Source organism: Notechis scutatus, chromosome 8 (assembly GCF_049901735.1).
Source record: "Notechis scutatus isolate UNSWTSFEM ecotype Mainland chromosome 8, rNotScu1.2, whole genome shotgun sequence".
Taxonomy (NCBI): domain Eukaryota; kingdom Metazoa; phylum Chordata; class Lepidosauria; order Squamata; family Elapidae; genus Notechis; species Notechis scutatus.
This window is the reverse complement of record NC_142016.1, coordinates 7,977,770-7,989,700: the sequence shown is the minus strand read 5'-3', so window position 1 is coordinate 7,989,700 and position 11,931 is coordinate 7,977,770. Positions and strand designations below refer to the sequence as shown.

At 43.2% G+C, this 11,931-nt stretch overlaps 1 protein-coding gene across 1 annotated transcript in view; it reads left to right on the top strand.

Moving 5' to 3' along the window:
• Nucleotides 1-7,355: 7,355 nt before the first annotated feature.
• LOC113420656 (angiopoietin-2-like) overlaps nt 7,356-11,931 on the top strand; it is a 39,276-nt gene continuing 34,700 nt past the window's right edge. The window contains exon 1 of the mRNA XM_087970559.1: nt 7,356-7,793. Within this exon, the coding sequence (XP_087826685.1) occupies nt 7,491-7,793 (303 nt within the window). The 5' untranslated portion in view covers nt 7,356-7,490. The remainder of the gene's footprint in view (nt 7,794-11,931) is intronic.

Sequence of the window (11,931 nt, the reverse complement as noted above, 5' to 3'; positions counted from 1 at the left end):
ATCAGGAAACCCTAATTTCTAATCTTGTCTTAGGGCACAAAGCCGGCTGAGTGACCTTGGACCAGTCGCTTTCTCTCTCTCAGTCCCAAGAAGCAGATAATGTCAAATCATTTCTGAAATCTTGCCAAGAAAACTATGGAGACATATCCCGCAGTCTTCAAGAATTGTACATTTAAACAGAGGATAATAATAAAAAAACAATTAAAGCTATAATAATGCTACATGTTCCAACCATCCTTTAGTTCCGCACACCTCACATACATCACATCACTGGAAGTCCCCAGGTCTGAACAGATCCAGATACAAAGCATAGATTTCCCACACTGCTTGGCCTTGCGGTTTGGCCCTTGTCAAAAGGTAGACCTTGCCTGTTGCTTGATTTAAAATTAAAATTTCCATTCCACCCCCTCTCCTTTTTTAGAATCCACCCAAGTCAACAAGGTTTTTTGTCTACTTGATGCCTTCGGCGTTTCCCAGATTTTGGCTTGAGATGAAGAGTGGCAAGGGCAGGCTTTCCAAAGTCAAAACTACAAAAGAAAAAGATGAATTGTATGGAATGATCTCACCTGCGCCAAGAACCACAAAGCTCCAGAAAGCAGCAAATTCTTCTCTCCTTCTTGAAAAATGACTCCAAGGACATCAACAGGAGGAGGGTCCAAAAAAAAATATCAAGATGGTGACTAAGATCTTATGGTCATATCTTGCATTTGCCCCCTCACCTACAGACCCCCCATTATTAACCAGATTGTATAACCATCAACTTCAACACCAATCACCCAATGACTCCAGGGTTGAGTGGGGACTAGAACCTGGGTCTCACCAAGAAGTCCTGGTGAAAGATGGACAGTTGACAGAGGTACCCTGAAATTTATAAAAGACTTTGGAGATGTCCTTGGGGAAAATATGAAAGAGCCATTAAGAGGCCAAGGAAGAAAGAAATCATTGAAAGAGTTGGAGAGGCAATTACAGGTGATCTTGGCTTATGACCACAACTGGGATCAGAATTTCCTTTGCTAACCAAGGTGGTGTTAAAGAATTTGCACTTGATTTTATAACCTTTTTTGCCATGGTTGTTAAGCAAATAACTGCAGCTGTTAAGTGAATCATATGGTTGTTAAGCAAATCCAACTACCCCCATTGACTTCGCTTGTCAGAAGACGCCTGGGAAGGTCCCAAAAAGTAATCACATGACCCCAGGACATTGCATCCATCATAAATTAATGCCAGAGCCAAGCAACCAAATTCTGATCAGTGGGGAAGTTGCAAAAGTTGTAAGTGTGAGGACCGGCAATGAGCAATGTGAATGGTTATAAGTTGAGAACTAATAATCCAAAGATCAAATCTGGCATGATAAAGAAACTCATAACAATGCTATCTTGATACTGTTTAATATTAGATGGAACAAGAGAAAACTGGACAGGATTTAATGATTACAGTATGTTAATCTTGGATAACAATAATAAAGTACTAGTATTTGAAACCTTGCAGTGTCTGTTTCTTGACCTGAGCCACCTCTTCCAGGAATAATTTCAGGAATTTGGCTCTTTATCTCTTATCCAACATTTGGGAGTTGGAAAATGCAACTATTATTGGGAAAGTAAACTGTGACCTTTGGGGATGTGGAACAGCAACACTGTTGGAAGCTCACTGAAGACATCTAAGGGCACCAGGTTGGGAGTGGCTAGTATATATTTTACTCATTTGAATTCAACTTACGCATTGAATTAATACTTGATGGTTCTTCCAAAAACTTAAAGCTGGATTCAGAGCATCTCTTCTAGAGACAATCATTGGCTCCAAGTCACCAGTAAATGTCCATGATTGAAGGTGGAATTCAGGAGTATCCATGGATGGAAATAGAAGAAGTCAAGATGATGTCTTTGGCTGCTCAATGGAAAGCCCCGCCCTTTTTATGTGTCTAGTAACATATGGTAGGGCTTTGGTCATCCACTCATGGGTACCATCTTGGTTTTTTTTAACTCTTGTTCCTGAGTGGGTTGAACCTGGGTCTTTTCTTTCCCCATAATTAAGATTACAAAAATAAACCAGATAGGATTAAATCAGATGTCACTTCCCCAGGCCAAAAAGCCTGCAGTTTTCTTGAGTAAAGAAAGAAGTAACAAGGAAGGACGGGAAGGCCAATCTGTATGAAATTCCATGGGTTGGAGCCATAAATATTTACTGGAATTCATAAGTTCAGATTGACCTTCACAGGAAAGAAGAGTGTTTTTGGCTTTGCTTCTAAAACGTTTTTCTAAGTAAACAGATTGTACTCAAAAGAATGCAATTTAGAAATCTAATTTCAAATGGAAAGTCTTTCAGTTCAAGATATTTATACAGGCTTGTTTTCATGCAGAGTGTCTTAAGAAGTGTCATAAGTACAGAATGGCTGGCTTCACCCTTTGCCCTGAACTATGGTTTGATGAAAAAGCCATAACTGAATGCATTCAGACAACACTCTGTTTCCGGGCGTAGGGTTACAAGATTAGCAGGAACCCATGGGATGTTGTTCATTTATTAGATGCATGGTTAGTATAGGTTTTATATCTTAATTGTTTGGGAGAGAGGTTTATTTTATTTGGCATTTAATCTCCCCCAGTGCATTCTTTATAACTATAATTCGTTTAAATTTGTTGACACTAATAGTTTTAGATACTGTTACTTTGTTGTAACTTTAGATGTTATCATAATATAATTTTTTTTCATTATAATGTAATAGAGGCTATATGCTGGACCTCACATAATAGATGGTAAACTATTTTACAAATGTATTTTAATTCTGTCTTAAGTTTTATTTTGTTTATTATCTATACTGGTCTATGACAGCAATTAAATTGAATTGGAATATATGACATTTTATTAACGGTTAGCCACCCAAAGACCAAACATAAATCATAAGCCTGATTTACAAACCAGAATGGTAGGATTTACAGATACGTCATGAACCGAACCCAAACCAAATAACATTACAGGTAGCCCTCAACTTATGACCACAATTGAGCCCAGAATTTCCATTACTAAGTCAGACAGTTGTTAAGGGAATCACTGCAGTTAATTTTTAGCAACATGGTTATTAAGTGAATCTGGCTTCTCCGTTGACTTTATTTGTCAGAAGGTCACAAAAAACCGAGGGACACTACAACCATCATAAATACATGCCAGTTGCTTGGATATTCAACTTTTGATCGCATGACTCTGGGGATGCTGCAATAGTTATGTGAAAAATGGACATAAATCACTTTTTTCAGTTGTGAACTTCAAACACTCACTAAACAAAATGGTGGTAAGTTGAGGACTACCTATATAGCATGGTGTGGTCATTTATTCAGCCAGAAGGTTAATATGGAAGTGCTGTTGAATTATTCTGCAGAAAGTATGACATTTACTGGGGAAGTGTTTTATACAACTCATCCCGCACTTCAAAGGCACACCCATGAAAACATTTCACAGTTTCAAATATATTTTCACAGCAGGATCAGTGAGCGAAAGACATCGAATATGCTTAGAATCCCATTCCAATGATGAAGCTGAACACATAAAGATCTGAAATAGAATTTCTTCTTTCCTCTCACTTTTTTACCACTTTGTGGGGGTCGAGGGTGAAATGGAACTGACGTGTTTAAGCTTAAGCTTAAATACAGGGTCCCCAAAGAAGCTTTTCCAAGGGCAACTGGACTTTCTTGGGGTTTTTTCCTTGAAAACATTTCACTTTTCATCCAAGAAGCTCCTTCAGTTCTAACTGACAGGTAAAAGAAGGACTTATATTCTTTGCAGTTGTCTGGGTGTTAGAATTCTGAAGGTCCAAATGACTGCAAAGTATATAAATCCTTTCATTCCATCAGTCAGTTGGAACCGAAGAAGCTTCTAGGATGAGAAGTGAAACATTTTCAAGGGAAAAAAAAACAAGAAAATCCAGTTGTCTTTTGAGAAGCATCTTTGAGACAACCATGACCTGGATGATTGAGAACCTCCACAGACACTTAAATAGAGAGAAATAGAAGTCTGCCATTTTCTGCAAAATATCCAGTTTCTAGTCCTGATGACTAAGAGGTGTGTGGGCGATGGCAACTGAAAACCCAGAAACCTGAAATGTGGTTTTGAATCACAATTTCCAGAATGAAAAGGCCTGGATTTCATTTTCCCAGGCCAGTTTTTTCTCAACCTTGGCAACTTCCAGATGGGTGGACTTCAACTCCCAGAATTCCTCAGCCAGCCAATGTCACCAAAGATGAGAAACGCCGCTCTAGGCAGATTCATGACTTGCTCAACCTGATCAGGGGGACAAGCCAGAAGCTGAGGAACACAGCTAGTTTTCACTTACGACCAGAACTGGGACCAGAATTTCTGTTGCTAAGCAAGGCAGTCCTTAAGGAAGTCGCTCCCATTTTATTATCTTTGTTACCATGGTTGTTAAGTGAATCACTGCAGTTGTTAAGTGCACCACCTGGTCATTAAGCAAATCTGGCTTCCTTCATTGACTGCGCTTGTCAGAAGATGGCTGGTGATCACATGAATGCAGCAACCATCGAAAATACATGCCAGTTGCCATGTGCCAAAGTTTGATTACATGACTATGGGGATGCTGCAACAGTCATAAGTGTGGGGACTAGTCATAAGTTACTTTTTAAAATGACATTGCAATGTCAAATGGTCACTAAATGAATGGTTGTAAGTTGCAGACCTCCTATACACTGTGTAAAATAACATCACTGCTACAAAGTAACTCTGAACCAGTTTGAAACCAGATTTCAACCAGACCCATGGGTTGTGTTCCCATAACACAGTGGCTAGTTTTGAGAGCTGATTCAATTTTTTAGTTGGTGCTATGGGGGCTGATTGAAACTCAAGTATAGCACTAGCAGTAGCAATTAAACTTATATACCGCTTTACAGTGCTTTACAGCCCTCTGTAAGTGGTTTGCAGAGTCAGCCTTTTGCCCCCAACAGTCTGGCTCCTCATTTTACCCACCTCAGAAGGATGGAAGGCTGAGTCAACCTTAAGCCAGTGAGGATCAAACTGCTGGCTATGGGCAGAGTTTGCCTGCAACACTGCTTCTTAACTACTGTACCACCAGGACCAAGGAAAGAAGAAGGGGAGAAATAGCAACAGCACGTAGACTTATATACCACTTCACAGTGCTTTACAGCTCTCTCTAAGTGGTTTACAGAGTCAGCCTTTTGCCCCCCAACAAATTTGGGTCCTCATTTTACCAACCTCGGAAGGATGGAAGGCTGAGTCCACCTGGAGCTGGTGAGACTCGAACTGCCCAACTGCTGACATCCAGCAATCAACAACAGAAGTAGCCTGCAGTACTGCATTCTAACCACTGTGCCGCCATGGCTCTTGTATAGGTAATCCTCAACTTACAACCATTCGTTTAGTGACCATTTGAAGTTACAGCAGTACTGAAAAAAATATTTTGTGACTTATTTTTCACATTTATGTCCATTGCAACATCCCCACAGGCATGGGATCAAAATTCAGACAGTTAGCAACTGGCTGATATTTATGATAATTGCAGTGTCCTGGGGTCAAAGGTTTTGCAACCTTTTGATAAGCGAAGTCAGATTCACTTAACAACCCTGCTACTAACTTTACAATTGCAGGGATTCATTTAACTACTATGTCAAGAAAGGTTGCAAAATGGAGCAAAACTCAACAACTATCTTGCTTACCAACAGAGATTTTGGGTTCATCATTCATCGTGTATAACTCAAGCTGCTTCCACAGGTCTTTTAAGAAGAAAGGGGGGGATTGGCAGCTCTGCAGTTCCGTAGGAGCTACTGGGATTTGGGGCCTATGCTTAAACAAATATCTACATCATGAAATAAAAGTGTGGTTGGAAGGTACAAGCAATCTCTTTTTTCTTCCAAATCCTACAGCGGTTGAGAGAAGGATAGTGATGAAATGGCACTTGTTGTCCTTAGTATTTCAGGTGTGGGTTTTAAGAGCTTCTGAGAGACTGGACCATCAATTGCACTAGTTTTTAAGATGTAGCAAAAGCTTGTTTAAATTCCTCCAGTCAAACTCAAATCCTACATGACAGGCCCACATAGGGTTTTTTGGCAACTGTGCATGGGTTTGTCGTATCCTTTTTTCTGGAAAGTTTCTTTACTTTCCTAGCCTATAAGGAATGGGATTTCCAGGTGAGTAAGCTTCCCATCCAAGTGTTCAAACAGGTCCAGTCCTTCTGAACTCCAGGTGTCCTAGATGCTGCTGACGGCTGAGCAACCATCATAGACGTTGAATTGGGTAGTCCAATTGACTTTAAGGGAGATGACATTCGGGGTAAGACTTTCTACATTGAGACCATGAGTATGGGTGCTCAACTATTAAGGAATATTGTTGGGGGGGCAACAGGCTGATTCTGAAAACCATTTAGAGAGGGCTGTAAAAGCACTGTGAAGCAGTATAGAAGTCTAAGTGGTTAACCGCACCAAACTTGATTGCAGGAAATACGACTTCAGCAACAGAGCGGTCAATGTCTGGAATCCTCTACCTGACTCTGAGGTTTCTTCCCCCAATCCCAAAAACTTTAACCTTAAACTGTCTACTATTGACCTCACCCCTTTCCTAAGAGGTCTGTAAGGGCCGTGCATAACCGCACCAATGTGCCTACCGTCCCTGTCCTATTGTTTCTTTTATTTTTCTTATATATACCCATGTATTCATAACTATGTTTATAATACCTATTATCTTGTAAGCAATTGACTAATCAAATAAATAAATAGATAGATAAATAAATAGATAGATAAATAGATAGATAGATAGATAGATAGATAGATAGATAGATAGATAGATAGATAGATAGATAGATAATAGATAGATAGATAGATAGATGATAGATAGATAGATAGATAGATAGATAGATAGATGATAGATAGATAGATAAATAGATAGATAGATAGATAGATAGATAGATAGATAGATAGATAGATAGATATAGATAGATAGATAGATAGATAGATAGATAGATAGATAGATAGATAGATAGATAGATAGATAGATAAAAGTGCATTGCTAAGAGAGGAGAGTTCTCAAGTTTCCTTTTCACCCCAAATTCCGGAAAATTCCCGCGCAGCCACATCCTGACTTCCCAGCGATCCCTGACCGATCCAGCCTGCCAGGCACCCGCTCGCTGGAGCAAGGCGGAAAGGTCCCGGGGGCTATTGACTTGGGAGCGCGTGTTCCGGCACTCCAACGATCTTCTGCGAAGCGGGTCTACATCGACTCGGCCAGCCAAGCCACCCGGGCGGGCTTCCAAAAGCCAGCAGGGGGGCAAAGGACGGAGGGGGGCGGGAAGAGGCGGAAGCCGGAGAGGGTGGGAGGGCTCCAAAGCGCCCCCCCCCCGCGCTCCATCCTCCCGTTGCCCACAGGAGGCGGGGAGGCAGAGATCGCGGGGCGTCCGGACTTCTCTCAGGCAGATCCGAGCCCGCTGCAAACCCGTTGGAGTTGTTGCCTGGCAGGTCCCGCCGAGGAAAAAGTCAGGAATGTGGAAGGTCCTGGCGTATCTCTTGCTGCCCGCCTGGTCAGGGATGCAGCCGGGGGTGCTGGGCAAGGGGGCCCCGGAGCGCTCTCAGCATCGCCTGCAACACGGATCCTGCACCTACACGTTCCTGCTGCCCGAGCTGGGAGGCTGCGACGGCCCGGCGGCTGCTCCTGCTGCCGCCCCGTTCCAAGTGTCCAACTCGCTCCAGAGGGATGCGCCGCCCTTGGCCGAAGCCCAGTGGCCCGTCCAGCGACTGCAACAGCTGGAGACCGTCATGGAGAACAACACCCAGTGGCTGCAGAAGGTGGGGGAAGAGGAAGGCGAGGGTGCGAAGGCCGAAGGACCGGGGCAAAAGCTGCAGGGATCAGCCCCTGGGGATTGGCGGGGAGGGGGTGGCGCTGTGGAGAAATCTCTCTCTCTCTCTCTGTGTGTGTGTTGTATGCATTCAGTTGGCTTGGCTTTGGGGTGGGTGGGTTGTGGAGGAGTGAAGAACATGGTGTCAACTCAAAACAGTCCATGGTCTGGCGCAATGTCACAAAATTAAGATTCCTTACAACCAGGGTTTACGTGGCATGTGTGAATGCAGAAATGAATGGCTTTCCCTGGTTGGTGTCTAAGGTAACTACGATAAGGTCTTTGGTGAATGTCTAGGATGGCTTGACTATGCTGGGCTATTCTCTTTGCAACAGTGGCCCAGGGAAGACAGACAGACAGACAGACAGACAGACAGACAGACAGACAGACAGACAGACAGACAGACAGATCCTTCATTTGCATTGCACTGAAGCCTTGCAAGAAAAGCAACAGGCTGTGGAAAGCAGCTATGGTGGCTGGCACATCGTTCCGCAGGTTTAACAGCAGCTTGCTTGTGGTTAAACATGTATTCTGAGTCCCGCCGTTACAGTTTGTAAGGATTTATGACTTAGGACGCTGTGCAGACCAGTGGCAAACGAGTCAGTAAACCAACATGTGAAATCAGGACTAAGATATTATTTATATATTTACTTTATTGATTGGAATTTTACCTAGAACTAATCAGTGGAATGGGCTTGCCTCCATAAGTTGTGGGTGCTCCATAAGTTGGAGATTTTTAAGAGGAGACTGGACAACCATTTATCTGTAATGGCATAGGGGCTCCTGCTTCAACAGGGGTTGGACTAGAAGACCTCCAAGGTCCCTTCCGACTTTTATTCTGTTGTCGCACCTTTATAAGGAACTTAAGGCAGCAAACATGCTTAATGCTGCTTCCTCTCCTAAAACCCGTCACAACAACAACCTTTTGAGGTGAGTTGGGCTAAGAGAGTGTCCAGCCAAAGTCACCCAGCCAGCTTCCATGCCTAAGGCAGGACTAGAACTCACAGTCTCTGGGTTTCTAGCCTGCTGCCTTAAACCAGGGGTCTCCAACCTTGGCCACTTTAAGACTGGTGGACTTCAACTCCCAGAATTCCTCAGCCAGCTTGCTGGCTGAGGAATTCTGGGAGTTGAAGTCCACCAGTCTTAAAGTGGCCAAGGTTGGAGACCCCTGCCTTAAACTACTAGACCAGATTGATTGTCTCTACTGACATGGTTACATGGGTGGATTCATACTGTATACTAAACTTGTTCTTGTTGGTTGTGAAGTTGTGTCCGATCCATCGTGACCCCAATGGACAACGTTCCTCCAGGCTTTCCTGTCCTCTACCATCTTCTGGAGTCCATTTAAGCTCATGCCGACGGCTCTCAGGGACTCCATCCATCCACCTCATTCTCTGCTGTCCCCTTCTTCTTTTGCCCTCTATTCTGGCCTCTGTAATTGCTGGCTGAATGTATAAAGGCAGATAGATAACTCCACAAAGCATCCATACAAAGTCTTTTTATTGGTTCATCAGGCATCCTCAATATAACTTACAGTTACATTGAGATTCATCTCAACGTCCAACTCTTTGCATAGCTGACTTTCTGGTGTAAAAGGAGGGTAATCTTTCATCCCCAAAAAGGAGGAGCAAGGGGTTGAGGCAGCAGCATGTTGCTGGGTTCCAGGCAAGAGTGGAGAAACCTCCCCCAACCCAGCAAGGGTCAATTCAGTGACCAATCAGGATTACAGATGTGGACTACATTTCCCAGGATACCTTAACTACACTTACCATGATGCATTCCCTTAAGGGGACAGCTCCCAATTCCTAACTAACTATCCCACTTCCCATTAACTATATACTGACTGGACAGCATACCCTGAATCTTTCCCAGCCTTAGGCTCTTCTCCAGTGAGTCCTTCCTTCTCATTAGGTGGCCAAAGTCTTTGAGTTTCATCTTCAGGATCTGGCCTGAAGCAGTCAGGGTTGATCTCCTCTAGGACTGACCGGTTTGATCGCCTTGCAGTCCAAGGGACTCGCAGGAGTCTTCTCCAGCACCAGAGTTCAAAGGCCTCCATTCTTTGGCGCTCGGCCTTCCTTATGGTCCAACTTTCACAGCCCTACATTGCAACTGGGAAAACCATAGCCTTGACTATACACACTTTTGTTGACAGAGTGATGTCTCTGCTTTTTAGTATGCTGTCTAGATTTGCCATAGCTTTCCTATAAACTAAAAGCAAATCACATTAAGCAAATCACGTTTCGGTTGGACAGCAAATTGCACTTTTTACTAGTACTGATGATGTTACCTAGTTTGATAATGAAACGTCTGCAAGAAAATAAGCAAGTTGAGAGAGCGCCAAGGATCCCTCATTTCGACCCTAAGCTCCAAATACGCTCCTTTATTGGTACATTTTGATTTATTGCAATGAATGACTCAAACCAAACTTCTGATCCTTAAACCTTGGTTATGATTCTTCTTGTGGTTATTAATACTCGGTGTCATTAAGTCTGATGGCTTTAATTTTAACCAGTCTGGGCTGAAGAACCACAAGGGACTGGCTTCCTTACCCTAAGGCAGGGATGGATATAAATTTGAGTGAATAGGTTTTACTGTTGGGGGAGGGGGGAGAAATCATTGGGAGGAGTGGTGATCCAAGATGGGTGGGTGGGATTATCACCAAAGTGATCAGGGCTGGGATCCTCATATCTTTCCCTGTTACTTGGAAGGGAAATCTTGGCTTTTCAAAAAAATTTCTGTTGGCAATTTTGATACTGAACAGCAGAAAACCCAGACTATTAAATAGCAGAAAAAAACAAACTATAAATTTTTGACGGAGATTGCTCATGCCTGGCATTAAATGGGCATGATAATGAGAGTTCGTATTACATTAACTTCAATTCAACAAACCATATTAGTTGGGAGATAATGTGGGGCCAGGAAGAGGCATCGTAAAGCTGTTCGTCTGGATAATTTTGGTGGCCAAGATTCTCAGCCCCTTCAAAATTAGGGCATGACAGAGATGCAGGAGAGATGTATCCTGTTTCCCCCAAAATAAAACCTACCCTGAAGTAAGTTCTAGCTTGATTTTTACCAGTGAGCCCAATAAAAGCTCTAATTAGGAATCCACCCACTCCAGAGTACACGGGTAAAAATTAAGCTAAGGTGGGGGGATAGAAGGGTGGAGCTGCCCTACTACTCACCTTTGGACAGTTGTAGCCAGGCCTCGCACACCCTGACACCTGCCTTGCTGTCTCATTTCTTCTTCAGCTGGCAAGGCATGGCTTTCCTGAAGGCCTCTGGAGCTGATAACAAAGCTCTGGATCGATCCAGAGCTCTGTTATTGGTTGCAGAGGCCTTCAGGAAACCCTTGCTGGCCGCAGAAGAAGAAGTTCGCCTCTGACAGTGAAAAGGAGGCTGGGGCGATGGGCACAAGTGAGGCTAGTCAGTGGATGACTTCCCCTGAAAATAAGACCTGGTGACTTTTTGGTGGCAAAAAAATATATATACAACATTTAGAATTGAGTTGGACAAAGGGCCTCCAGATCTGGTATGTGTGCCACGACTGTACTTTGTTGGCATAACAATTTAGGCCCTGTAAGATTTTCACAACAGTTCGTTTCTCCACTTACGATCGCAATAAACACAGTAGTCCTCGACTTACAACAGTTCATGTAGCGACCTTCAAAGTTACAACGGCACTGGAAAAAGGGACTTGTGACCATTTTTCACACTTAGGGCCATTGTAGCATTCCCAGGGTCCTGTGATTTACGGTCAGATGCTTGACAACTTTATGACGCTTGCAGTGTCTAGGAATCAAGTGATTCCCTTTGGCGACCTTCTTCTCAAGCAAAGTCAGTGTGGAAGCCAGATTCACTTAACGGTGTTACTAATTTAACAGCTGCAGCCATTCGCTTAACAACGGTGGCAAGACGAGTTGCAAAATGGGGGAAAACTCACTTCACAAATGTCCCATTTAGCAACATCAATCTTGGGCTCCTTAGCGGTCATAAGTCAAGAACTACCTATACTGGAAAATTCAGCATTAAGCAGCGCGGTAGTTAAGAGAGGCATCACAAGACGATGCTCAATTTTGCAACCTTTTTGC